Source organism: Geotrypetes seraphini, chromosome 8, assembly GCF_902459505.1.
Source record: "Geotrypetes seraphini chromosome 8, aGeoSer1.1, whole genome shotgun sequence".
Lineage (NCBI taxonomy): Eukaryota > Metazoa > Chordata > Amphibia > Gymnophiona > Dermophiidae > Geotrypetes > Geotrypetes seraphini.
The window spans coordinates 127,259,435-127,287,325 of record NC_047091.1 but is presented as its reverse complement, the minus strand read 5'-3'; the positions used below and the strand labels follow the sequence as shown (position 1 = coordinate 127,287,325).

The 27,891-nt window shown below is 45.0% G+C and overlaps 1 protein-coding gene across 1 annotated transcript in view; it reads left to right on the top strand.

The window, feature by feature from the left end:
• CIT (citron rho-interacting serine/threonine kinase) overlaps nt 1-27,891 on the top strand; it is a 702,016-nt gene that overhangs the window by 273,316 nt on the left and 400,809 nt on the right. The window contains 2 exon segments of the mRNA XM_033956569.1: nt 5,778-5,831; nt 16,465-16,662. Coding sequence (XP_033812460.1) covers nt 5,778-5,831; nt 16,465-16,662 — 252 coding nt within the window.

Sequence of the window (27,891 nt, the reverse complement as noted above, 5' to 3'; positions counted from 1 at the left end):
TTTAACCAACATAAAAACAGAGTATGGAATCTCAGTAAGGGGAGCAGGGAAAGCCGGGATGGAGCTAGGGCTAACGAGCTCAGGCAGCGGCAGGAGAGACAGCAGAGCTTGGAGGCAGATGAGGGGAGAAGTCTCTCTCCTCCAGCCCGCAGCAGTGAGGACGTGGAGATGACAGAGGACTACCTCAACTCCACCCCAGAGGCTGCTGAGCAGACAGAGGCTATGGACATCGCTGAGCCATTGCTGGAAGCTAGCCATTTCCCACTGACATGGAGGTTAGTTACTAAGGGGAAGGAAGCAAGGCTGTGCTTGTGCTGTCTCCCGTAACCCAAGCCCAGCTGACAGAGATTAGGAGAAGAGCAGGAAAATCTCTCCGTTGCTCGGTATGACTGCCCGGAGAGCTTTGTTTATTCAAGGAACCTTATCTGTATGGGTGTGAAAGCTCCGTGGGAAAAACCCAAGTAAAGTTCACAGCTTATATAATGCCTTATTGTGTTCCGTCGGCCAGGAAGCCTAGCTGATTATAACGAGCTGTGAAGCCTGCTCTGCAAACCTGTCCGTGTCTCAGCTAGGTAAGCTGAAACGTTTAAGAAAGTCAGTACTAAGTTTTGAAACTGTAATTACTCTGGCTGTAGTCACAAGGTGTGCCAAGTTGGAAAGTTTTAGTTTCCTGATATTTTTCATTTGCCTTTTTCCCTGGTGAAGAGGACTGTAGTTAAACTGGAAAGTCCAGGGTATTGAACTGTATGTGGCATTTATAGCAAGCCATTCTGACAACTGCAAGTTATTTTGTATTTTATAATTTTTGCCATGACATACGGGTGGCTGATGGTATTCAGACCCCCGGGTTCAATAAAGCTCAAGAACATTCTTTTGTAACAAGACTTACCTGTGTGGTCTTCTCTTTATAAGTTACTCGCAGTGTGGCCTGGCAGACTAGGCAGGTGCCTAGGTCTGTTCTACCCTGAAAAGCCTTCCTCCAATCTGAGGAGGCCACGCTGACAGGCCAGAACTCAACACACTTAGTCCCTCTGCTGGTTAGAGTAAGGGATAAGTGTGTCACAAGCTACAAGAACTTCCCTAAGTTCTTTCAGCACCCTAGGATGTACACCAGGTGGCCCCATCGCTTTGTCTACCTTTATTTTTGTTAGCTCTTCATGAACACAACCCTCTGAAAATCGATCAGGGTCTATTACTCCTCCATCCCTATTCATGTTTGTCTTCTGCGGTCCCGCTCCCGGCACTTCAGCCATGAACACAAAACAGAAATATTTGTTAAGCAATTTGGCCTTTTCTTTATCAGCTTCTACATATTTCTCCCCTTCACCTTTGAGTTTCACAATGCCACTTTTGCACTTCTTCCTATCACTAATATATCTAAAAAATGTTTTGTCTCCCAGTTTTACCATGTCAGCTATTTTTTTCTTCCATTTTCATCTTTGCTTTCCTGACTACACGACCAGCCTCTCTTAACTCTTCCTCATTCTGCAATCTTTTGAAGTTTCTGAAAGCTAACCTCTTATTCCTTACCTTCTCAGCTACTAATTTTGAGAACCAAAGCGGCCTTCTTTTCTTCTTACTTTTACTTATTTGCCTCACAAAAAGGTTTGTTGCCCTTACAATCGCTCCTTTCAGTTTTGCCCAACAAATTTCTACTTCTTCCAGATGTTCCCATCCAGGGACTAATTCCTTAATCAATGTTCTCCCCAGAAATTTTTTTCAGCCGGGTGGCATGAAAAAGTAGCTGGGTGGGGCAGGATGGGGAAATTTGGTAGTAGGGAAAATTAATCCCCTCTTTTACTAAGGTGCACTAGCATTTTTAGCGCGCGCAAACCCCTGCGCTACGTGGCCAACTCAATGCTGTCATTAGCATCTAGCGCGCATGGCAATTCCTCCGCGCGCTAAGCGTACACTAAAACCACTATTGTAACTTAGTAAAAGGAGCCCTAAATGTATACTATTATTATTATTTTCCAATGCTCAATATGACTTCCTTTTTTAAGGTTTGACACTTGTGGCAGAATATTTTTACTAAATTTAAGAAGTATTTGCCCTCTTTCAAATGGTATAGAGGTTTAAAAAAGGGAAATGCATTAATGAAGTCATTAGGTTCAATCTAGCCATTTATTTCTGCATGAATTTAAACAACTAAAAAAAAGATAAATATAGCTCATCCTGTCATACAAGAAATGGCTCTACAGCAGGGGTGCCCACACTTTTTGGGCTTGCAAGCTACTTTTAAAATGACCATGTCAAAATGATCTACCAGCAATAAAATTTTTAAAAAAACACAAAGCGCACTGTACGCAGAGAAAATGTTAATTATCATTTATATTCCGCGGGTTTTCAAAGAGGTCAAGGCAGACGATTCTATGCAATGTCACCTCAGGAACAACTATACAAAAATAGACAAATATACCCCCTCCCTTTTTACTAAATCGCAATACTGGTTTTTAGAGCAGGGAGATGCATTGAATGCCCTGCGCTGCTCTCGATGCTCATAGGCTCCCTGCGCTAAAAACCGCTATTACGGTTTAATAAAAGGGGGCCATAGTGCAAAATATAGACAGCAGATATAAATTCTTAAAACAGACACATTTTGATCACTAAACTGAAAATAAAATCATTTTTCCTACCTTTTTGTCTGGTGATTTCATGAGTCTCTGTTTGCACTTCCTTCTTCTGGCTATAAATCCAATATTTTTTCTTTCTGCCCCTCCCCTTTTCTTTTTGTCTCTCTTTCTTTCTCTCTCCCCCTGCCCCCTCAAGCCATCGCGCCAATTTCTCCACTTCCCCGATTCTTTCCCTACCCCCTAAGCCACCATGCCGATTTCTCCCTGCTTCCACCAACAGACCAGGAATGTACAAGCGCCGGACTCACAAGACTTCACCTCTGATGTCAATTCTTACGTCGGAGAGGAAGTTCCAGGCCAGCCAGGCAGCGATTGGCTGGCCCAGAACTTCCTCTCTGACGTCAGAATTGACGTCGAAGGTGAAGTCTTGTGAGTCTGGCACTTGTACGCGCCTGACCTGGCTCAGGGAGGCAGGAAGAAAAAAATTGCCAAGGCAACACGATCGACTCACATTGCCTTTGCGATCTACTGGTCGATTGCGCTCGACCATTTGGGCACCCCTGCTGTATGGTATCCTGTCCTGACCTGAGGAAAGGGGTGTAGTCCCAAAAAACTGCCTTATTTCCATTTCCTATTTATAAACTTTAATCAATAGATACAATACTACTTGAGTCTACGTAAAGCAACAAAAAAATTTTTTCCTACCTTTTGTCGTTTCTGCTTTAATCATCTTGTCTTCACTCTTCTTTCTAGCCAGCATCTGTCCCCTCTGTCTTCCATGCAGCATCAGCCCCTTCCATCCACTGTCCGCCCTCTCCCCATTCCATATGGCATCTTCCCTCTTTTTATGCTCCTTCAATAAACTGTCTATCCTATGCCCCTTCTCTTTTCCTTTGTACATGATTGATTTCAGCTCTGCCACCTCTCCATTTTTCTCTCTCTGTCAACACCCTGTCCCTTATGCTCTGGCAACTCTCTCTTCTCCTTTCTTTCCTTCACACCCCATAGTCTGGTATCTTTCCTTCCCTGATTCTCTGGCATCTCAATTCTTTCCTTTTCTTCCATCTCTCCCTCCCCCTCCATGCTCTGACATCTTCTCCTTCCTTTCCCCCTTCCTTTTCCCTTGGTGTGGCATACTTTCCTCCTTCCCTCCAATTCCTGGCATCTCGTTTCATTCCCTCCCTCATCTTCTTTCTCCCTCCAGTTGGGTGCAGCAAGTCTCTCCCCCTCTGCTCCCTTTACTCCTTCTGTTACCCAAGGCCTGGCGTCATGAACTTCTTCAGGCAGCAGCATTCACAATTCGCTGCTGTTGCCAGCTTCGGGCCGCCTTCTCTGTCGGGTCCTGCCTTCATAGAAACAGAAGTAGGCAGGACCCGGCAGAGAGGAAGGCCTGAAGCTGGCAACAGCAGTGAATTGTAAATGCTGTTGCTAGCCGAAGAAGTTCATGATGCCAGGCCGAGCACCCGGGGCACTGCTACTCTTCCCCCCCACGACCCTCCTATCTCTCCCTCCCTCCCATCATGAGACTTTAAACAGCACTGCTCTACTCTAAGCAGGCTGCTTCAGGGCTTTCTCCTGCCGTGATTCCCTCTGGTATGTCACTGATGAGGGAAGGAGGGAGAGATAGGAGGGTCGGATCGAGTTTGGGGGGGCACCCGGGATGATGATGAAGCTGCTGCCAGCACTGGCAGGCCCCCCCTGACCATTTCAGGCCCTAGGCCTGTGCCTACTGGGCCTATCCTTTAATCCGGTCTTGCTTCCCCCCCCCAATATGCCCTGACATCTCTCCCTTCCACTCCATGTTATGGTATCTCCTTTCCCTCCCTCCCATGGTCTTTGCATCTCTTTCCTCCTTTTCCTGATCTTCCTTCTCCCTCCTTCCCTCTCTCTTCCCAATTGGGTACAGCAGCATTTCTATTCCCCTCTCCCCATTGGGTACAGCAGTATCATCAGCATTTCTCTTTCCTCCCCCCCAATTTGGTACAGCAGAAGCAGCATTTCTCTTCACCCTCCCCCCTAATCGGGTGCAGCAGCATGACTCTTCCCCCTCCCCCTATTGGGTACAGCAGCAGCATCATCAGCATTTCTCTTAACCCCCCCAATTGGGTACAGCAGAAGTACCAGCATTTCTCTCCCTCCTCCCCCTCTAATTGGGTACAGCAGCATTTCTCCTCCCATTCACCCCCCCCCGTCTCACACACCCAGCAGATTCGCTACAGACAAAGGCAAGTTGCAAGTTTCCCTTCGTCGCTGACCTATCTTCCAAAGGTTAGTGACAGAGGGAAGCTTACAACTTGCTGCTCTTGCTTACTTCGGGCCTTTCTGGTTGCCGGGTCCTGCTTTTGCGGAAACAGAAAGTAGGCAGGACCTGGCAGCGAGAAAGGCTCGAAGTAAGCAAGAGCAAGTAAGCTTCCCTCCGTGGCTGGCCTATCTCCCGCATAATCCGGGGCTCTAATGGTCCGTGCCGGCTTCTCTTCCCTACCCCCCCCCCCGACGTAACTTACGGTTTCGGAGGGAAGCCGGGTTCAAGTCGCTTGCTGGGTTTTGTTTTGTTTAAAGTCCGGCGGGAGTCTTTCGGCGTCTCTTCAGGCTGCGCGTTAAGCAGTGGTAGCAGCAGGATTCGGCAGATAACAGCCGGGCGGTAATGTAAATTTGCTGGGCGGAGTGCCCGGCTGAAAAGCGCTGGGGAGAACACTGCTTAATGTAAATCCCCATCCGAGCAAAATTAGTTTTTTTTAAAGTCTAGAAGAATCTTTGCTTTTGAATGAACCCTCTCTATACTCATCTTAATATTAAATCATGTCAGATCAGTCTTTTAGAGCTAGAACAACTTTTAATGGTACTGTAATATGTAGCAATGTACCTTTGTGCCCCTGTATGTTCTGATTGACCATTCATCCGTATGTCATAATGTAAACTCTTTTGCATCTTTAAATAAATTTGAAACAATTGCCACTGTGTTGCTGGACTTTGAGAGACCATTGTTCTAATCTAGTACGGTTTGTCTTATATTCGTAAATCTAGCTCTATTTTTTAAAAACTTTTCTGAAAACCTTTATTTAAAGTAGTATTTTGCCTTAGCATTGTTGTGTTGGAATATCTACCAATGATGCTGTAGGCTTTGAGCAAGTTGATTTGAATTATTTGTATAAAATGTCATCCATGCTTCTATTTCTGATATATTTTTAAATTTTCCACTTTTAGGCCCATCGAGATGAAATTCAGCATAAATTTGAAACTCTACGTGATAGCTGCACAGTGAGTATTATGGTTTTGCAATATTTAGCTAGACGTTTTTGTTCAAGAGAGTTATATTTTTTTGCGTGTTTTTTGCAGACTGTTTATGAACCAATGACATGAAAAACTGACTATTCTTAACATTTTGGATTTACTACTTTAGTCACCTTTTCCCAGAGACGGTCACAAATAAGTATAAAGTTGCATTTGTAAAGAAGTGCAGAAACCAATAGAGGGGTATAAAAATTGAAATAGATTATTACTGACTTCAAATAGGTGGAAGTATGAATGAGCAACCATAGAAAAGGCATAGATGAAAGGGTGTGTATGAATGAAGGTGTCCAAACAGTAGAGATGTAAAGTACTAATGTATGGTAAATGAATAAAGAAGGAGAGGTCACAGATGTCAAGATGAGCTAGTTTAAAACCTTTCATTTGACACTTACAGGAAGGCAATGTAAGGCGCAAACAGTTATGATTTTGGGGGGGGGGAATGGTATAATAAACTTTCAATACTGCTAAAGTTCTTTAGTAATTGTAAATGTAGCAATGAAAAGAGGAGACCAAGACAGAGGTTTTTTATTTTTAGTACAGCCTGGGGAAACAGCTGCATGTTGAGTATCCAAAGGAGTAGCTACTGGCCGAGATGTTGAATGGACACAGATAACTTGCTTGATAGCAATGATAAAGAGAAATGACATACATTTGAGAAGTATCTGAAGATGCTATATTTGACCATTTTAAATATATATTTTATTTAATATTAGAAACATAGAAACATAATGGCAGATAAAGGCCAAATGGCCCATCTAGTCTGCCCATCCACAATAACCATTAAGTCTTTCTCTCTCCAAGAGATCCCATGTGCCTATCCCAGGCCCTTTTGAATTCAGACACAGTCTCTGTCTCCACCACCTCTTCTGGGAGACTGTTCCATGCATCTACCACCCTTTCTGTAAAAAAGTATTTCCATAGATTACACCGAAGCCTATCACCTCTTAACTTCATCCTATGCCCTCTCATTGCAGAGTTTCCTTTCAAATGAAAGAGACTTGACTCATGCGTATTTACATTAAGTAGATATTTAAACGTCTCTATCATATCTCCCCTCTCCCGCCTTTCCACCAAAGTATACAGATTGAGATCTTTAAGTCTGTCCCCATATATCTTATGATGAAGACCACATATCATTTTAGTAGCCTTCCTCTGGAACGACTCCATCCTTTTTATATCTTTTTGAAGGTGTGTCCTCCAGAATTGTACATAATATTCTAAATGAGGTCTCACCAAAATCTTATAAAGGGGCATCAATACCTCCTTTTTCTTATTGGCCAAACCTTTCCCTATGCAACCTAGCATCCTTCTAGCATTAATTCATAAGTAAAACACTTGTTTATAGAAAAAGAAAAGATATAATTAAATAAAGAAAATTATTAGGAATTATTTCAAACTCTTCCTTAGATCTCAAGAAACAGAAGTGTAGTCTCAAAATACAATTAAGATTTGTTAAGCCATAAACTTAGCAAGGTATGAAACCATTTATAAAACTATACCAGCTACTTCACACTATCAGTGGAAATTCTTATAAGGTCTAACAAAAATTTTTAAGCTTTTCCAGAGCATAAAAGACATACTTAGTCCCTAAATATTGAATTTAAATTTATACAGGTAAGCCAATAAAAAAGAAACTCCCAATCTGTTAACTTCTTCTCACGTTCTTTCCAATCTCTTAACTTCCTCTCACGTTATTCCCAATCTCTTAACTTCCTCTCACTTCTTGTTCCTCTCATGTTGTGTAATTTCCATTTTTTTTATCCAGAAAATAAGATCTGAGAATTTCAAAAGTACATTTTCATCAAGTTGACTGCCCTTTATTTTTGCTTTCCAATACCTCATTCCTAGTGCAGATTGTTTTTCGCTTCTTTCTTAGGGTAAGCAGATTTTATGCATGTGGCTGACCCAGGAGCCTTCCCTCTGACATCAGCTCTGACATCAGATGGAAGGCTTCTAGGTCAGCTGTGGACAGCATACGGGGAGCACTGCATGCGGATTTGTGTAGGGGCAAGTACACCTGGAGGGCAGGAAGGAGGTGCTGCTTGGACAAGCGAGGTAACACACTCATGGAAGCCCCTCAAGAAGTGCTTCCATCTCCACGGGATCCCTATGGACCTGGGAGATCCCCGCAGATTCCACAGGATTCCCGTTGACCCCGTGCAGCTCTCTACTAAGAACTTGAGAATATAAGAGTTGCCATACTGAACCAGAACAAAGGTCCATCAAGCCCAGTATCTTGTTTCCAACAGTAGTCAACCCAGTTTACAAGTATCTGGTAAAATCCCAAAGAGTAAAACAGGTTTTCTAGTGCAAAACATAAGGCATATGACTTGTGAGCCAATTATGGAAATGTGACGAAAAAGGCAAATTTAGGAAATTACTTAAAACGCAACTGTTTATAGATGCCTTTCTCTAGACATTGACTCTTCATGACTGCTGACTTTTGAGAACTCTTTCATAATTGGTTGTATAAGCCTCTTTTGCCTTTTGTCATCTTATTGCTTATTTTCCTGAGACTTATTTGATTATGTTTGCCTGTTTTTATTTTGTTTTATAAACTTATGTATGTAATACTATGTAAACCGTTTAGGTTTTAAACGGTATAGAAATTTTTTAAATAAATAAATAATTAAACAATGGGTTGTGCATCTTTACTCACGAGTTTTGGTGTAGAAATCATCATCTACATTTTTGACTCCTCTTGTGTTTCTCAGTTCTAATTTCTAGACGTGAGTTGAAGGTGTCTTGTGCTCTGCTCTTCAGTTCAGATTTGTAATTTTCATTTTTTTTCTTACCACTTTTGAAGGTTTTGTTGTTTTAGAGGTATCCAGAACTCCTAGCTATGCTCTGTCTCGGTGGAGATGCACCCATGTTGTGATCTCTAGCTAGGAGGGAGATCCTGTTGTAATGCACCTGCCTGGCCAGCCTGTTTAACTGTGCTGTGGTTCGGGAACTATTCCCCCTTGAAGCATTGCTTACCCCTCGTGTAAGTCGGACATTTGGTCTGGAGGGCTTTTATATGGTGCTGGCTGCGTCCCCCCCTGAAGAGGACAAGGACTGGGGTTCCAGGAATTTTGGCTCCAACCTAGTATGTGTTGCAGACAGAAGAAATAAGCAGCACCTTTTTAATTTTTTTTTTTTTTTTTTTTGTGGCATTCTTTTTCTTGCTTGTTTGAGACAGTGAGTCTCCACCATTTCCAGCCTGCTTCACAGATGAGAGAGGTACAGTACCAGTTGCACTGTGAGTACTCCCTATTGCCTTCTAGGGGGCTTTTGGGGGATGGTCTTTAAATTTGGTTTTTCAGTTTCTAAAGCTACATATTTGGTAGCCAATCTGATTTTAAAAGCCTCTGTTTTGCCTCAGAAACTTCTTGTTTTGTTTTAAAAATAAGAGCTATGGACTCCTCTTGTCATTTGACCACTATATCATACCAGATTTTTGCCAGTTGAGCATCTGAGGAGCATCCATGTGCACTGAGCATGCGTTTGTGTATATGTGGGGGGGGGGGGTAGGGGTGCTGAGAGTGCAGCCTCCTCTATCCACCTGAAAACCGCTGAGACCCAGAAGGTTGTTTTATCTAGTAAACCTCCCTCCATAACACCCTCAGACAGCACATCTGCATCTTCTTTAAAGCTCAGGCACATGGAGCCGGGCCAGGGCCTTGGGGGCAGCAGGGCTCTATGTCGGAGCAGTCTAGTCACCCTCAACTGGGGGTTACATCCAAATTATCAGATTCATGTTTGATGCTGACATGAGTTACCAGAGGACATAATGTGTTTCAGGTGTGCTGTTGGTCCCCAGAGGCCAAGTTTTGCCAACTGAGAAAGCTTCTCTTCCCCCCCCCACACACAGACTGAGTGAGGGTTCAGCATAAGGAGGTAGATGAGTAGTTGGAGGGAGATGGGATAGATTGGGAGTTAGATGAGACACCTTTACTCCTGCCCAGGAACTTTCTGGTTTTGAGGATACAGCCTCACATGGTGGATCTCAGGATCCAGAGTCCCTTATGTCCCTAGACCAGGGGAATCATCCAGCAGTGTGCTAACTTTTCAAATCAGCAAAATTAATGGAGGTTATCTCAGTTGCTGAGGGTTTTGCATCTAGATACCTCTGCATCTATCTCTGCTCAAAGATCTGTTATGAACAGTTCTACATCTCAGTCAGATTTTTTCCCCTCCCATTTGGACATCATTGCTATGCTTACAGAGCAGTGGGATGCCCCAGAAAGTTCCCTGTGAGTGTCTTGGACCATGTTAAGATTGTATCCAATAGACCTAGAGTTTCTGGTGCAATCTAAGGTAGATTCTTTGGTGGTGCAGGTCACCAGGCACACCTCCTTCCCCAGCGAGTGAGGGATGGTCTTTAAAGATGCACAAGACTTGGTCCTTGGCTTTTTGAGGTTTCAGGCGTGGGGCTGAAAGCAGCAGTGGCTGCTTCTTTTGTAACATGGGTGTGCCTCACCGTGTTTCATCAGGCTCTCTCAGGGGAGGAGAGCGCTTACTCCCAGTTTGTTTTGGAAGGGGTGGATTATGTAGCTGATGCTCTTTATGACATCTTCAAAGTCCTGAATAAGACTTCAGCCTTAGCAGCGTGTCCTTCCAGAGAATGCTTTGGATTTGGCATTGGGCTAGAGACTCAACTTCTAAAACCACTTTTAGCCACTTGCTCTTTAAGGGGCAGATGCTTTTTGGCAAAAGTTTGGATAATCTCATGGCCTGTGCAGCAGATCATTGACCTAAATTCCTACCGGACAGTAGACTATGTGCCTTTAGTGGTTCTGGTCATGATTCCTTTCAAAGCTCTTGACGTTTCTGGCTCCATTGCTCAGAAGGTGTTCTTTCCCCAGACAGAAAGGACAGGGAACTAGATGCCTCTAAGGGATATCTCAGCATCTTGCATAGGGGACTAAGAAAATGCAGTGATGTCAGGCTGGTAGGTGACCCATCTAGGATAGGGGGTTGACTTACTGAGTCATGGATGGCCATCTAGTTAGACCAGTGGGTACTAGACATTCGGGAGTTTGAGTTTGCCTTTCCTCTACTAGATCTCTTTGTTGAATCTCCCTGTGGCTTTTCAGACAAAGAAGAGAGTGTATGGGTGACAACCGTGTCCGCTGGCCTTAGAGGCTTGTATTGCATCCCGGAGGGAGAATCAGGCTTGGGCATATACTCCATATAGTTCATCGGGCCTAAAACTTAGAGGACTGGAGACCCATTCTGGATCTCAAATCTGTAAATTTAGCCCTCAGGATCCCACGCTTTCAGATGGAAACCGTGATGGCCTTGATGGTGCCTGGAGAGTTTCTTGTGGATTTGACAGAAGCCTGCTTTCATATTCTGATCTTTCCAACACACAAAAGTTCCTGAGGTTTCATGTACCTGGACAGCATTTTCTTTTCAAGTCTCTCCCCTTTGGGCATGCTTTCACCAAGGTGATTTTTGTGGCGGTGGCACATCTTCGAAAAAGAAGGGATCCAAGTCCATACTTATCTGGACGATTGGTTGAGCTGCACTCCATATAAGGATTCCTGTGGCCTAGCAGTGGTGCGAGTAGTCCATCTCTTGAGTGATCAATTTTAGAAGAGTCATTTGGAGCAGGTGCAGACCTGGAATATCTGAGGTCCGGTTCAACATGGCAGAGGGTTGCGTTTTTCTCCCCAATTTACGCAGGCGGAAGCTCTGCAGACAGATTTAGACGTTGGCTCTGTCGGCTTCATCTGCTTGGCAGTATCTACAAGTTCTGGGGTCCATGGTGGCTTCCATTGACGTGGTTTCCTGGATGAAGGTCCATTTAAAGCCTCTCCAGGCCTTGCTCCTTTCCCATTAGTCACCACAGAAAGACTCACTTCAGGTGCTGTTACCCTGTTGTTTCTTTGGCCGAGGCTTATCTGAAGGCATTGTCTTTGTTGAACACATGGCAGGAGTGGACAGGCAGACTTTCTCAGCAGACAGACCTCGGATCAGGGTTACTGAAGCACTGGGGTTCTCCAATGCTCAACCCCATGGTGTTATCCGCCAACAAGAAAGCACCTCTCTTCAGTTGCAGATATGAGCCAGAAAGCACTGGAGAGGATATGCTATTTCAGCCCTGGATTGGCCATGCCGTCCTTGGTATGTGGATCTTGTACACCTTCTGATGGAGCAGCGTCTCAAACTGCAGGCACACGTTGGCCTACTTTCTCAGGAGCTAGTGACCATGAGAGATCCTGAATTCTTTGGGCTTATGGCATGACTTTTGAGCGTTCACATTTAACATGCAAGGATTACTCAGAAGTAGTGATCTCTACCCTTCTTCAGTTTAAGAAACCTATTACAGTGTCAATGTATTCAAAAGCTTGGAAGATCTTCCGAGAGTGGTGTGTTAAGGGGGGGAGGGCCTGGATCCTTTTTGGGCTCTGCTTCCAACAGTCTTGGCCTTCCTTCAGAGTGGGCTAGAGAAAGGCCTTGCAGTCAGCTCCCTTAAAGTACAAGTGGCAGGTCTGTATTCCTTTAGGGACCATGTAGGCGATGTTTCTCTGGTTTCTCACACGGACATCTTGAGATTTTTGAAGGGAGCAGTGAGACTGAGGCCACCTCTTCAGTGGCCTTTCCCTGAGTGAAACCTTAACTTGATCCTAAGCTCTTTGTGCAAGGCTCTTTATGAGCCGATAGAGCAAGCATCGCTTATAAATCTAACGACAAAGGCGGTCTTTCTCGTAACTATCTCCTTGGCAAGGAGAGTATCGGAGCTTCAAGCTCTTTCGTGCAGGGAACCATTCCTCTGTTTCAATGAGGTGGAAGTTTCCTTTCTGCCAAAAGTCATTTCTGCCTTCCAAGTAAATCAAAAATGTGGTTACCTGTTTCCAAGGCATCAGGATTGAAGAAATAGGACAAAACTCTGTCCCGGATGGTTGTACACATGTCTTTGCAGTGTTACCTTGAAGTGACAAGTCCCTTTTGTCTCTCAGATCACCTCTTTGTTTCTTACAAGTCACAGCCATCAGGGTCAACCAGCATCTAAGTCTTCCATATCTTGGTGGATCTGGGGGGCTATTTTTGCGGCATATATTGGGTGTGGTAAGCAACCACCCTTCTCTTTGCAAGCTCACTCCTTGAAGAGTGTAGCAACTTCATAGGCAGAGATGAGCAGTGCCCCCTGAAGAGATCTTTAGGGCAGCTACATGGTCCACGCTGCAAAGAGTAGACATTGCAGCTTGGAGGATGCAGCAGGCTCCCATGTTCCATCCTAGGCTTCAGGGACTGCTTTGGTACATCCCACTGGTCAAGACTCATATGCCTTTTGGACTCAAAGGGAAGATTGGGTACTTACCTTGATAATCTTCTTTCTAGTAGAAAGTCATATGAATCTTGATGGCCAGCCCTGTCAGTTTGCTGCCTAGTCACCTGTTTTCTGCCTCAAATTGGGGCATGTCTCTCTCTCCCCTCCCCCCCCCCCCCCGTGTTTCATTGACTGCCTCTCCAGGGGCCAGAGAGTCTTAAATCCTCTGGATGCAACTACAGCTTCAGGTAAGCGCCTCTTTAGAAGGCTTAACCACAGTAGAGTTGGTGACTGATGTGCCATGGTTAGGTGGCTTGTTATGGGGGGAATCTGGCTTGCCAGTTATGGTTGTTTAACTATTTTTATCGTCTCTGAAGGACAGAGCAGACTTTGATTGAATTGGGAGTTTCTCCATACCCTGGTCTCAGGGCTTAAAGGTCTCTCGTACGAAGCAAGACTAAACAATTTGCAGCTCTACACTCTCGAGGAACGCAGGGAGAGGGGAGACATGATTGAGACGTTTAAATACGTCACCGGACGTATAGAAGTGGAAGATAACATTTTCCTTCTCAGAGGCCCCTCAACCACAAGGGGGCACCCGCTCAAACTCAAGGGCGGAAAATTTCACGGCGACACCAGGAAGTATTTCTTCACGGAGCGAGTGATTGATCAATGGAACAAGCTTCCAGTACAGGTAATCGAGGCCAGCAGCGTGCCAGATTTTAAGAATAAATGGGACGCCCATGTAGGATCCCTAAGTGGGTGAGGGTAAAACATTGTATAATATTAAGGGGAGGGTCTATAGAGTGGGCAGACTTGATGGGCCTTGGCCCTTTTCTGCCGTCATCTTTCTATGTTTCTATGTTTCTGTCTTTGTTTTTAGGTTTTTTTCTCCCCAGCAGTTAACTCCAGTGTTCCCTCTAAGCGGGCGGGTGTTGTGAGCAAACTTTTTTCACCGTGAGCCAAAAATATCGGGCGCCAGCAAGTTATGAGCCAACTCGCCCGATTCTCCTCTCGCCGCCCTGCCATCTGCCGTACGCCTCTTCCGATCGTGCGCTGTGACGAGAAACGTGTGCGCTGCGATGTAATATTTTGTGCGCCAGCGCACGCCAGCGCAGCTTAGCGGGAACACTGGTTCAAATGGTTTTATTTATTTCCCCAAATTTATTTTTGTTATACGCATTGAAAATATTTGATATTGCGTTTAAATCAAAATCTCAATAAACTTGAAACGAGTGCCCGTGAGATTGTGGGAGGGTTAAATACTCAAAACTTAGAAGTTTTTGCTACGCCAGCTTTCTGGTATCTTTACATACAGTGGCGTACCTAGCATATGTAACATCCGGGGCCCATCATTTTTTGGCACCCCCCCCCCCCCCATCTGTAAGAAAAACATGATTTTTAGTAACAAACCACACGTCACACATGAGTACCTAGGAAAAGGCAGCATCTTACATATTGCAGTGAGCAGTACATCAATACACCCATTGTAAAACTAAACAAGCAAGACCAGCACAGATCAATCCTACACCGTCAATCCTAACAGAAAACCATGTCTTTCGAACACACAGAACACAGAAAACACCTTCGCCTAGTAAGGAATATGTAATCACAAACTAACCCCTCCCTCTTTTACAAAACTGTAGTGTGGATTTTAGCTACGGAGGTAACAGCTCTGATGCTCATAAAATTCTGAGCATCAGAGCTGCTACCACCAAGGCTGGTGCTAAAAACGCTTCACAGTTTTGTAAAAGGGGGGATAAAATAAAAATACATAGACAAAGGTTAAATTGAACCAGCAAGAAGCTGGACTCTGCATACAATGCTTCACAGAAACAGTGACACATGTCTCCTAAAGCAATAAATAAATAGAAATTTTTTTTCTACCTTTGTCTTCTGTGGTTTCTCCTTTCCTCATCTTCTTGTAACTCTCTTCCTTCCATCCACTGTCTGCCGTCTCTCTTCCCCTATATGGCATCTTCTCTCCTTCTATGCCCCTTCCAGAAACTGTATGCCTCCCCCTTCCATCTCTCCTTTCACCCCATTGGTCTGGCATCTCTCTCCTCGCCTTCCCTCTCCCACACCTCTCCTCATAGTCTGGTATCTCCCCTTCCCTGATTCTCTGGCATCTCTCTCCTTTCCTTTTCTTCCATCTTTCGCTCCCCCTCCATGCTCTCACATCTCCCCCTTCCTTTTCCCTTAGACTGGCATACCTTCCTCCTACGCTCCAAGCCCTGGCATCTCCTTTAATTCCCTCCCTCATCTTCCTTCTCCCTCCAGCTGGGTACCGCAACACTCTTCCCTGCAGCTCTGCACTTCCCCACAATTGCCATGCTTCGGTTCCTCTTCTTCCTTCCTTCCTCCCCCCCCCCCCGCGGGACCCTGCGGCACCATCAACTCTTACTCCCTCTAATGTCGGCCCTGCAGCTCCAGACTTCCTCGCACCTTCTCCCCTCCCCCTTTGGATCGCTATTATTTTAAATGTTATAGCCGCGGAGCTGTATCCATCAGTGGAGATGTCTAACCTCGGCCTGCCCCGGAACTCTTACTGCAGCAGACGCCCGTCTAGGCAGGAACAGGAAGTCACTGTTGCAGTAAGAGTTCCGGGGCAGGCCGAGGTTAGACATCTCCACTGATGGATACAGCTCCGCGGCTATAACATTTAAAATAATAGCGATCCAAAGGGGGAGGGGAGAAGGTGCGAGGAAGTCTGGAGCTGCAGGGCCGACATTAGAGGGAGTAAGAGTTGATGGTGCCGCAGGGTCCCGCGGGGGGGGGGGGGGGAGGAAGGAAGGAAGAAGAGGAACCGAAGCATGGCAATTGTGGGGAAGTGCAATCCCCCCAATGCGTCCCCTTACCTTACCGACGCGTGTGTGCGCTGTGAAGAGAAACTTTGCGCTGCGATGTAATATTTTGTGCGTGAGCGCAGGCCAACGCAGCTTAGCGGGAACACTGGTTAACTCTATTATGCTTTGGTATGAACTGAAGAGTTCAGACCTGGAACACAGAAGGAGGAGTTAAAAATGTAAATGATAACTTCTACAGCAAAACTAATTAGTAAAGATACACAACCAACTGGTCAAGACTCAAATGCCTTTCTACTAGAAAAAAGATTATTGAGGTAAGTACCTAATCTACCCTTATGCTGCTTATTCTAGGAATTATCAGTGGATTTTTACAAGTCCATTTTAATAATAGCCTATGGACTTTTAGCCTTTTCCACTGCTATCTAGGACCATGTCGGTACCATTAGATGATATCATTTATTTATGTTGCTGATTATCTTGCTGTCCTCATACATTATCAGTTACAGGTAAGCAACTTTAAAAAAATATATTTTAGGTAATTACAGATCTGGAAGATCAACTTAACCAACTAAGTGAAGAAAATGCAGATTTGAACAATCAGAATTTCTTCTTATCAAAACAGCTGGATGATGTTTCAGGTGCCCCAGAGGAAATAGTGGAGCTACGTAGTGAAGTTGATCATCTGAGACAAGAAATCACAGAGAGGGAAATGCAACTTACCAGCCAGAAACAGGTAAAAGTGCAGCAAATCCGCTACCTAATTTTAAACTTTTTAAAAAATGTTTACATTAAGAAGCTGCTCTGGATCTGTTAACACTTTAAATAAAGTTGTATAAATATGTAGTTGATATAAGTTACAAAATTCAATAAAAGAGATAATGAAGAGGCTAAATTTTTGGAAAATTATGATACATATAGAGGCATATTTTCAAAGCACTTAGATTTACAAAGTTCCATTGTAACCTATGGAACTTTGTAAGTCTAAGTGCTTTGAAAATGAACCCCGTAGTGTTCTCATATAACATAATCTAGTATCTTTTGGATCCTGTTGTATTCACTATGGTTTATCATAGGAGTTCGCAACCCTTTTCATATCGAGAACATCCCTCCTGCTGAACCCCCACTCCTCCACCCAGACATCCCCTGGCAGGAAGGATGCCCAGTCCATTCACTTAAGTCCCAGATTCCCTTTTCTACTTTTCTTTGTTTTTTTAAACTGTTTTCCCAGGATCACCTATTTTACATTTTGTCCCCATCTGTCCAGCATATGTTCCCTTCCCCCTTGTCATCTCTATCCTGAGCTTCTCTCCTCTGTGTTCATCTCCATTCCCCTGCTTCCATCATCCCTCTGTCAGAATCACCAGGTAAGGCTGGGAAGGCGGGAGGGAGGCGGGGGTGGGTCAGAGCCGGATATTCACGGTTTTTCACCATTCACGGTCCAGTTCTGCCCCTATCCCCCGCGAATCCAGAGGGAGAAGTGTACATACATAGTTTAATAAAACAAATACGATCAAAAAAACATGAACAAATAATCCTCAGAAAATCTTATAGAAATGCCCAGCAGAAGAACAATCATGAAAATTGATTTTTAAAAAAAATGCATTTACAAATAACTGTGTTTTAAGTAATTTTCTGAAACTACCCTTGTCATAGCATTTTCGTAACTGGCTGACAAGTGAGTTCCACAATTTGACCATTTTACTAGTCTCAACATATTTTGGGTTAGCATTTGTTTTTAATAAAGCTAAGTTCTCAGAACCCAGCAACCTCAATGGTAGATAATTAGACATCTTACTCTTAAACAGTTCAGGTATGATACCATACATCAAGAGTGCCCACACTTTTTAATAATAATAATAATAATAATTTTATTTTTATATACCGCCTAACCAAAAAATGGTTCTAGGCAGTTTACAACAAATAATAACTAGTCATACGGTGAAGAGTACAATTTAAAAGGAAAATACAATTCTAAGCAATGTATAATAAATAGGAACTGATCCTACAGTGGAGAATATGATTTAAAAGAGAAGTACAAATTAAAAGAATGGTTCTAAGTGGTTTACAACAAATAAGAACTGATCGTACAGTAAAAATGCAATTTAAAGGGTGATACCTTACATCAAAGAAGCATAAATTTTTTAAAAGAGCTTGTGAGCTACTTTTAAAATGACCAAGTCAAAATGCTGTACCAACAATAAAATTTTAAAAAACACAAAGTACACTGTACGCAGAGAAAATGTTATCATTTATATTCCGGGGTTTTTTCAAAGAGGTCAAGGCAGTAACAACTATACAAAAATAGACAAATATACCCCCTCCCTTTTTATTAAACCGCGATAGCGGTTTTTAGCGCAGGGAGCTGCGCTGAATGCCCCATGCTGCTTTCAACACTCATAGGCTTCCTGTGCTAAAAACTGCCATTGTGATTTAGTAAAAGAGGGCCATGATGCAAAATATAGATAACAGATATAAATTCTGAAAACGGACACATTTTGATCACTAAATTGAAAATAAAATCATTTTTCCTACCTTTGTTGTCTGGTGATTTCATGAGTCTCTAGTTGCACTTTCTTCTTCTGACTGTGCATCCAATATTTCTTCCCTTCTTTCAGCCTCCTGTATGCTTCCTGTCCTCCAGACCTCATTCCCTCCCCCAACTTTTTCTTCCTCTTTCCCTGCCCCCCTCCCCTCCCTTTTCTTTCTTTCTCTCTCCCTGCCCCTCTTTCTTTCTCTCTCCATGCCCCTTTCTTTCTTTCTGTCTCCCTGCCTACCCCTTTCTTTCTTTGTCTTTCTTTCTCCCTACCCCCCCAAGCCACCGCCGCCACCATCGGAGAACAGGCCCCCAAGCCACCGCTGCCGAGTTCTGAGCTCTCCCTGCTTCCAGCCTTCCCCCCGACGTCAATTCTGACGGAGAGGAGCGATTGGCTGGTCCTGAACTTCCTCTCTGATGTCAGAATTGACGTCGGGGGGAGGGGGAGGAAGGCTGGTGGTCCCGGTGCTTCTGCTGGCCTGTTTACAGCATCAATCCATCAGAACAGCATCAAGAAGCAGGGAGAACACGAAGGCAACGTGAGTCTATCACAGAACCCGGGATGGGCTCCGCGATCGACTCGCGTTGCCTTTGCGATCTACTGGTCGATCATAATCGACCTTTTGGGCACTCCTGCCATACAAGTATTGATGATAAATCATTACTGCTTTGTATTGAGATCTGAAAACAACATGCAGCCAATGTAATTGTTGAAGATATGGCGAAAGGTGATCATATTTCGATACACCCATTATCAATCTTGCAGCTGCGTTCTGCACAACATGCAATGCCCTGTATCTTATCATTGTTATTCCAAGATACAGGAGATTGCAATAATCAAGCCTTGGTAATACCACTGCCTGAACAACTGTGCAGAAATCAAAAGGTGACAACATAGGTTTTACACGATGCATAAATGTTTATCCCAGGACAAGCAGGCAGCATATTCTCAACAGTGGGTGACGTCACCTACGAAGCCCCGCAACGGACAGCCTCAAAAGCAGACTTGCTTGAAGATCTTTGAAAGAGCTTCTGAGTGCTGCACTGCGCATGTGCGAGTGCCTTCCCGCCCAAGTTAGGGTGCGCGTCTCCTGTTTTCTGCGGAGCCGAGAAGTCCTCTTCTTTTCAGCTCTGCAGCCTTCATTGTCTTCTCTCACCGTGGCTTTTTTATTATTTTGTATTTAAGTCGCTGTGCTCACGTTTTCCATTCTTCTCCTTAAAAAAAAAAAAAAGTTTATCCAATTTTTTTTTTTTTTTTTCTTTTTTCATTCTGGTCGGCGGCCTTTGGGCCTAGTTCGGTACGTCGGACTTTATTTTTTCTATGTTCTGGCCTCTTACGGGTTCAAAAGGTGTAGGTAGTGCAACAAGACCATTTCCATCACCGTTCCCCATAGTCGGTATATGGTTTGTTTGGGTCCTGCGCTGTGCTACCCTTCAACCTCAGGCCTTTCGTCGTCGCAGTGTCAATTTTCTTCAACTTTTTGGCACTATGGACCAACCGCCTGAGAAGGCCTCGACCTCGACTTCGGGGACGGCCTCGACATCTTAAGTCCTTGGCCTCGACACCAGCTTCTGCCTCCACTAAGGCCTCAACCTCGACACCCTCGGTCTCAAGGGCCTCACCGGCACCTCCTCTGAACACGGTTATTATGGGAGACTTCAACTACCCTGGGATAGACTGGAGTCTCGGAAGCTCAAGATGCGCTAGGGAGACAGAATTTCTGAAGGCTGTACAAGATTGCTTCATGGAACAGCTTGTTAGAGAACCGACAAGAGGAAATGCCACTCTGGATCTAATCCTAAATGGGCTAAGGGGACCTGCAAAGGAAGTGGAAGTAATGGGACCGTTGGGAAACAGCGATCATAATATGATCAAGTTCAAGATGGAAGTAGGAATACTGAAAGGAAAGAGAACCATAGTGACAACTTTTAACTTCAGGAAGGGTAACTACGAAGCAATGAGGGGAATGGTAAAGAAGAAACTTAGGAACACTTCCCAAAAATGGCAGATGGTAGAACATGCCTGGTCCTTTTTCAAAGACACGGTGAGCGAGGCGCAAAATCTATATATCCCCAGATTCAGAAAAGGGTGCAACAAGAGTCGAATAAAAGACCCGGCGTGGATAACTAAAATAGTGAAGGAAGCGATAAGCAATAAGAAAAATTCATTCAGAAAATGGAAAAGGGACAAAACTGAGGTAAACTGGAGAGAGCACAGGAAGTTTCAAAAAGAATGTCACCGTGTGGTTCGAAAAGCCAAAAGAGAGTATGAAGAGAGACTAGCCAGGGAAGCACGAAATTTCAAACCGTTCTTTAGATATGTTAAAGGGAAACAGCCGGCTAGGGAGGAGGTGGGACCACTGGATGACGGAGACAGGAAGGGAGCGGTGAAGGAAGAGAAAGAGGTCGCAGAAAGACTTAACATGTTCTTTTCATCTGTATTCACAAACGAAGACACAACCAACATACCGGAACCTGAGCAATTCTTCAATGGAAATCAAGCACAAAAGTTAACATCCATAGAAGTGAGCCTTGATGATGTGCGCAGACAGATAGAAAAACTAAAAACTGACAAATCCCCGGGTCCGGATGGAATCCATCCAAGGGTGCTGAAGGAACTAAAGGAGGAAATAGCGGAACTACTACAGCAAATTTGCAACCTATCTCTGAAAACAGGTGTGATTCCGGAGGATTGGAAGATAGCCAACGTTACGCCCATCTTTAAAAAGGGATCAAGAGGAGACCCGGGAAACTACAGACCGGTGAGTCTGACCTCTGTTCCGGGGAAAATGGCGGAAGCACTAATAAAAGAAAAAATTGATGAACATTTTGAAAAACACGAACTTCTGATAACCAGCCAACATGGTTTCTGCAGGGGGAGATCGTGTCTGACCAACTTATTGCACTTCTTCGAGGGAATTAACAAACAAATGGACAAAGGAGACCCCATAGACCCTAGATTTCCAGAAAGCCTTTGACAAGGTGCCTCATGAACGTCTACTCCGGAAACTGAAGAACCATGGGGTGGACGGAGACGTGCATAGATGGATCAGAAACTGGTTAGCGGGTAGGAAACAGAGGGTAGGGGTGAAGGGACACTACTCAGACTGGAGGAAGGTCACGAGTGGTGTTCCGCAGGGCTCATTGCTCGGGCCGCTGCTATTTAATATATTCATAAATGATCTAGAAACAGGAACAAAGAGTGAGATAATAAAATTTGCGGACGACACCAAACTATTTAGTGGAGCTCGGACAAAGGAGGACTGTGAAAAATTGCAAAGGGACTTGGACAAATTGGGAGAATGGGCAGAGAGATGGCAGATGAAGTTCAATGTTGAGAAATGTAAAGTACTGCATGTGGGAATCAGAAACCCGAGGCACGGCTATACGATGGGAGGGATGTTATTGAATGAGAGTACCCAAGAAAGGGACTTGGGGGTAATGGTGGACATGACAATGAAGCCGACGGCACAGTGCGCAGCGGCCGCCAAGAGAGCGAATAAAATGCTGGGGATAATCAAGAAGGGTATTACAACAAGAACGAAAGAAGTTATCCTGCCGCTGTACCGGGCAATGGTGCGTCCGCATCTTGAGTACTGCGTCCAGTATTGGTCACCATACCTTAAGAAGGATATGGTGTTACTCGAGAGAGTTCAGAGGAGAGCGACATGACTGATAAAGGGGATGGAAAGCCTTTCATATGCTGAGAGATTGGAGAAACTGGGTCTCTTTTCCCTGGAGAAGAGAAGACTTAGAGGGGATATGATAGAGACTTACAAGATCATGAAGGGCATAGAGAGAGTAGAGAGGGACAGATTCTTCAAACTTTCAGAACATAAAAAAACAAGAGGGCATTCGGAAAAGTTGAAAGGGGACAGATTCAAAACGAATGCTAGGAAGTTCTTCTTTACCCAACGTGTGGTGGACACCTGGAATGCGCTTCCAGAGGACGTTATAGGGCAGCGAACGGTACTGGGGTTTAAGAAAGGATTGGACAATTTCCTGCTGGAAAAGGGGATAGAGGGGTATAGATAAAAGATTACTGCACAGGTCCTGGACCTGATGGGCCGCCGCGTGAGCGGACTGCTGGGCGCGATGGACCTCAGGTCTGACCCAGCGGAGGCATTTCTTATGTTCTTATGTCTTCGACGGGTAAGTCTCCTGTCTCTCCTTCAGGTACCATTTCTAAGAAGCCCCCAGAGTTTAAGGCATCTCAGGCCGTATCTACAGTCCTGCCAGCTTCCTCGAAACTTCCAGCTAAGCGTGCCTCCAAGCATCGGGAATACTCATCCTTGAGGTTGCCCTCCTTGGAGCGCACTGCTGCACCTTCGAGACCTGATCCTTTTGTCTCGGTGTCTATGTTCGAGGACATGTTGAAAGCCATTCTGACTACACAGATTTCCTCAGTCGTGGCTCAACTCCTTCCGTCCTTGACCCTGCTTCCTTCAAGCCAGCCTGAGCAGCAGTCTGGGACTCCTGTCGAAGCACCTCGAGGCAAGCCTCTGAGGCCCCGCAGGTTCTCATCCAGTGACTCTTCATCTACTCCTCGGACAATGTCTCCTCAGCCTCGACCGAAGAATCGCTCAAGGCATTCGAGGCATCTAGCTTTAAAGCTTCTTAAAGAGACATCTCTGCCACAGAAACCTTCGCCTTCTTTGGATACTGAGACATCTATGCCTCGCTTATCCAAAGCCACCGAGACTTCTTCAAAATCTAAGCATAAGTCTCGCAAAGCTAGTACACCGGCTGCTTCTCCTCGAAATCCATCGAGGTCGAGGACTCCTCCATTGAGACCGCCTCCGAGGGAATCTTCTCCTCCTGCCTCGACCTACTCTGTGCCTCGAACCCTGGGGACCTCACCATCGAGGAGTTTGAAGCATAAACACTCACTAACTCTGCCTCACGCAGGTAGTGCAGCTTCCTCAATTACTGTGCGCCTAGACTCTGAACCTTTGTCTCAATATTCTAGAGAGGCTTCTCCGTCCTACTCCGTTGTTCCTCGGACTCGCACTCCTTCTCCGGATGTTGCCTTGACCTCGAAGTCTGCTTCTTTTGCCAGATTCATCGTCGACATGGGACAAGCTCTTCAACTAGATCTTCATTCTGATTCCAAGTATACACCTGAATACTTGGCCAACATGGAGTTGCCTCATCCACCCGAGGAGACCTTGAGGCTCCCTATGATTCCAGTGTTGAAACAAAACTTTCTTCAGGAATATGGAAACTCCTTATTCCATTACAGCCATTCCATCCAAGTTGTAATCCAGGTATCACACAGTACCTTGCAAAGGCTTTGAGAAGTCTCAATTATCCCACCAGTCCTTGGTTATGGAATCTTCTCTAAAGAAAGCTCATCCATCTAAGCTCTACGCTGCAGTTCCTCCAGGCAGGGAAGGCCGTACCATGGACAAGTTTGGCCGCAAGTTATATCAGAATTCCATGATGGCTAACAGAATTCTTAATTACAACTACACTTTTACTGCTTATTTCAACTATTTCCTCAAGTTGATGCCTAAGTTCTACCCGGCTCTTCAGGAGCAGAGTCTTCCTGAATTTAAACAGATCATCAGAACTCTGTCTCAACTTCAACTCTTCATGCTGCAAGCTACATGCGATGCCTTTGAGCTTACTTCTAGAGTCTCTGCCTTTGCTGTAGCCATGCGACATCTAGCCTAGCTCCACATTGTTAATATGGATCCCAATCTGCAGGACCGTCTAGCCAACTTACCTTGCCAGGGGAATTAACTCTTTGATGATTCTATTGAAGCTGCTACAAAGCGCCTCTCTGAACATGAGCGCTCCTTTGCTTCCTTGATTAGGCCGAAGCCTAAGACTACTCCTGCTCAGCCATCCAAGCAACCACCATGTCATTATCCTCCAAAAACGATGCCAGCTTTCTCTAGGCCTCCGCCTAGAAGGCCTCCACAACAGCAGCGACAGCAGAAAACACAGACTCCTGCTGCAGCTAAACCAGCTCAGTCTTTTTGACATTCCCAGTCTGAGCATACCAACCTCCCTGCATCCAAATTCTCTTCTGCCCATCGGAGGTCGTCTTCACCATTTTTATCATCAGTGGGAGATGATCACCTCAGATCTCTGGGTTCTCACCATTCTTCGAGAGGGATACTCACTTCATTTTCTTCAGGTGCCTCCAGATCGCCCTCCAAGAGAGTGTCCTTCCAATTTGTCGCAACTTCCCCTTCTTCTTCAGGAAGCTCAAGCTCTTCTTCGCCATTGAGCTGTCGAGGAGGTCCCTCTAAACCAACGGGACATGGGCTTTTATTCCCTTTATTTTCTAGTTCCAAAGAAGACAGGGGATTTGCAACCCATTCTGGACCTCAGAGCCCTCAACAAATTTCTAGTCAAAGAGAAGTTTTGGATGTTATCTTTACCAACATTATATTTCCTGATGGATCAGGGAGATTGGCTATACTCTCTGGATCTCAAAGAGGCTTGCACTCATATCTTGATTCATCCAGCCTCTCGCAAATATCTTCGATTCAGGGTGGGGAATCTTCATCTACAATACAGAGTTCTTCCTTTCGGACTCGCTTCATCCCCCAGAGTCTTCACGAAATGTCTTGTGGTGGTGGTGGCAGCTGCAGCCCTCCATGCCCAGGGTCTTCAAGTTTTTCCATACCTGGATGACTGGCTTATCAAGGCCCCCCCTCTCAACAAGGGGTTATTACAGTGACTCAACAGAATATTATGTTCCTCCAAAGTCTGGAATTCGAAGTCAACTTTCCAAAATCCCAGCTGACCCCATCTCAGTCTCTCCAATTCATTGGGGCCACTCTAGACACTGTCCAGCTCAGAGCATTTTACCTCTACCACGTCGGGATACCCTCATTTGCCTTTGCCATCAAGTGTCTCATCTCACATCAATTTCAGCAAGACACATGTGGTTCTGCTCGATCACATGGCTTCTACAGTTCACGTGACTCCTTTTACCAGACTTCACCTTCGCATATCTCAGTGGAACCTGGCATCTCAGTGGCAACAAGCTACCGACCTGCTTTCTCAACAAATTACAGTAACTCCTTTGTTGAAGCAGTCTCTGCACTGGTGGATGCTCTCTTCCAATCTTTCCAGAGGTTTACTGTTCCACAATCTCCCTCATCAGAAGGTTCTCACAACAGACTCGTCAACCTATGCATGGGGAGTCCATCTTGACGGATTCCGTACTCAAGGTCTTTGGACTCCTGCTGACCGTCTTTATCACATCAGTCTGTTGGAACTCAGAGCGATTTTCAATGCTCTCAAAGCTTTTCAACACTTTCTTCATGACAACGTAGTCCTTGTCCGGACGGACAACAAAGTCGCCATGTACTATGTCAACAAATGGAGGGACGGGATCTCACTCCCTTTGTCAAGAAGCTCTGGAATTGGGCAATCCTTCAGAACATCTTTCTCAGAACAGCATATATTCAAGGCCAGCACAACTGTCTGGCGGACAAATTGAGTCGTCTTCTGCAACCACACAAATGGACACTCAATTCCTCGCCTCTACGTCAGGTGTTTGCTTGTTGGGGGACTCCTCAAATAGACCTCTTTGCCTCTCCCCTCAACAACAAGCTGCCTCAATTCTGCTCCCGAATATACTCTCCCCAGTGTCTCGAAGCAGATGCTTTCCTTCTGGATTGGACGGGTCAGTTTCTTTATGCCTTCCCTCCATTCCCTCTGATTCTCAAGACTCTTATCAAGCTCAAGACAGAACATGCCACCATGATTCTGATAGCTCCTCGGTGGCCCAGACAACCATGGTACTCCCTTCTACTTCAACTCAGCACCAGGGAGCCTCTGCTTCTACCAGTTTTTCCCTCTCTGCTTACTCAGAGTCAAGGGTCCTTGCTACATCCCAACCTGCAGTCTCTACACTTAACAGCTTGGTACTTTTCACCTAACTGACTCTACAGTTTTCTCAATCTGTACAGGACCTTTTAGTAGCTTCCAGAAAGGCAGTCCACTAGGCAGTGTTATGGCTAGAAATGGACTAGATTTTCTGCTTGGTGTTCCACTCGCCATATGGAGCCAATGTCTACCTCCTTGGCTTCTGTTTTGGATTATTTACTTCACTTATCACAGTCTGGACTCTAGTCTACATCTATCCGAGTCCATCTTAGTGCGATTGTTGCTTTTCATCAACCTCCTGATGGGAAACCTCTGTCTGCACACCCTGTAGTTTCCCGCTTTATGAAAGGACTTTTTAATGTTCATCCACCGCTCAAACCACCTCCAGTGGTCTGGGATCTCAATGTTGTCCTGGCTCAATTGATGAAGCCTCCATTTGAACCAATTGATAAGGCTCATCTCAAATACCTTACTTGGAAAGTAGTTTTCCTGATTGCCCTCACGTCTGCTTGAAGAATCAGTGAGTTGCAAGCTTTGGTTGCGGATCCATCTTTCCTAGTTTTCCACCATGACAAAGTGGTACTCCGTACTCATCCCAAATTCTTGCCTAAAGTTGTGTCATAATCTCACATCAATCAAGCTATTGTTCTTCCAGTATTTTTTCCATAGCCTCATTCTAATCCTGGAGAAGTAGCTCTCCATACTTTGGACTTCAAACGTGCCTTGGCTTTCTACTTGCAACGCACTCAACCTCACAGAACAGCCTCTCAACTTTTCATCTCCTTCGATCCAAATAAGTTGGGGCATCCTGTCTCGAAGTGAATCATCTCCAACTGAATGGCTGCTTGCATCTCTTTCTGCTGTGCTCAGGCTGATCTCCCTTTGCAGGGTCGGGTCACGGGCCACAGAGTTCGAGCAATGGCGGCGTCTTTAATTTTCCTCAGATCAACTCCTATTGAGGAAATCTGAAAGGCTGCCACTTGGTCCTCGGTTCATACTTTCACATCTCATTACTGTCTGGATACTTTCTCCAGAAGGGATGGCCATTTTGGCCAATCTGTTTTTCAACATCTCTTTTCTTAACTAGCCAACTCTCCCTCCATCCCATTATGCTTAGCTTGGAAGTCACCCACTGTTGAGAATATGCTGCCTGCTTGTCCTGGGATAAAGCACAGTTATTTACCGTAACAGTTGTTATCCAGGGACAGCAGGCAGATATTCTCACAACCCACCCTCTTCCCCTGGTTGGCTTCTTAGCTAGGTATCTGAACTGAGTTCCTCACAGGAGACGCGCGCCCTAACTCGGGCGGGAAGGTACTCGCGCATGCGCATTGCAGCACTCGGAAGCCCTTTCAAAGATCTTCAGGCAAGTCTGCTTTCGAGGCTGTCCGCTGCGGGGCTCCATCTGTGACATCACCCACTGTTGAGAATATCTGCCTGCTGTCCCTGGATAACAACTGTTACGGTAAGTAACTGTGTTATTTGTGCAAAACATGCTTGTACAGTTTTTGCAACTTGAAAATTCATTGAAAGGCCATAGTCCAACTTTACACGTAAGACTGTCATTGACTCACTCAC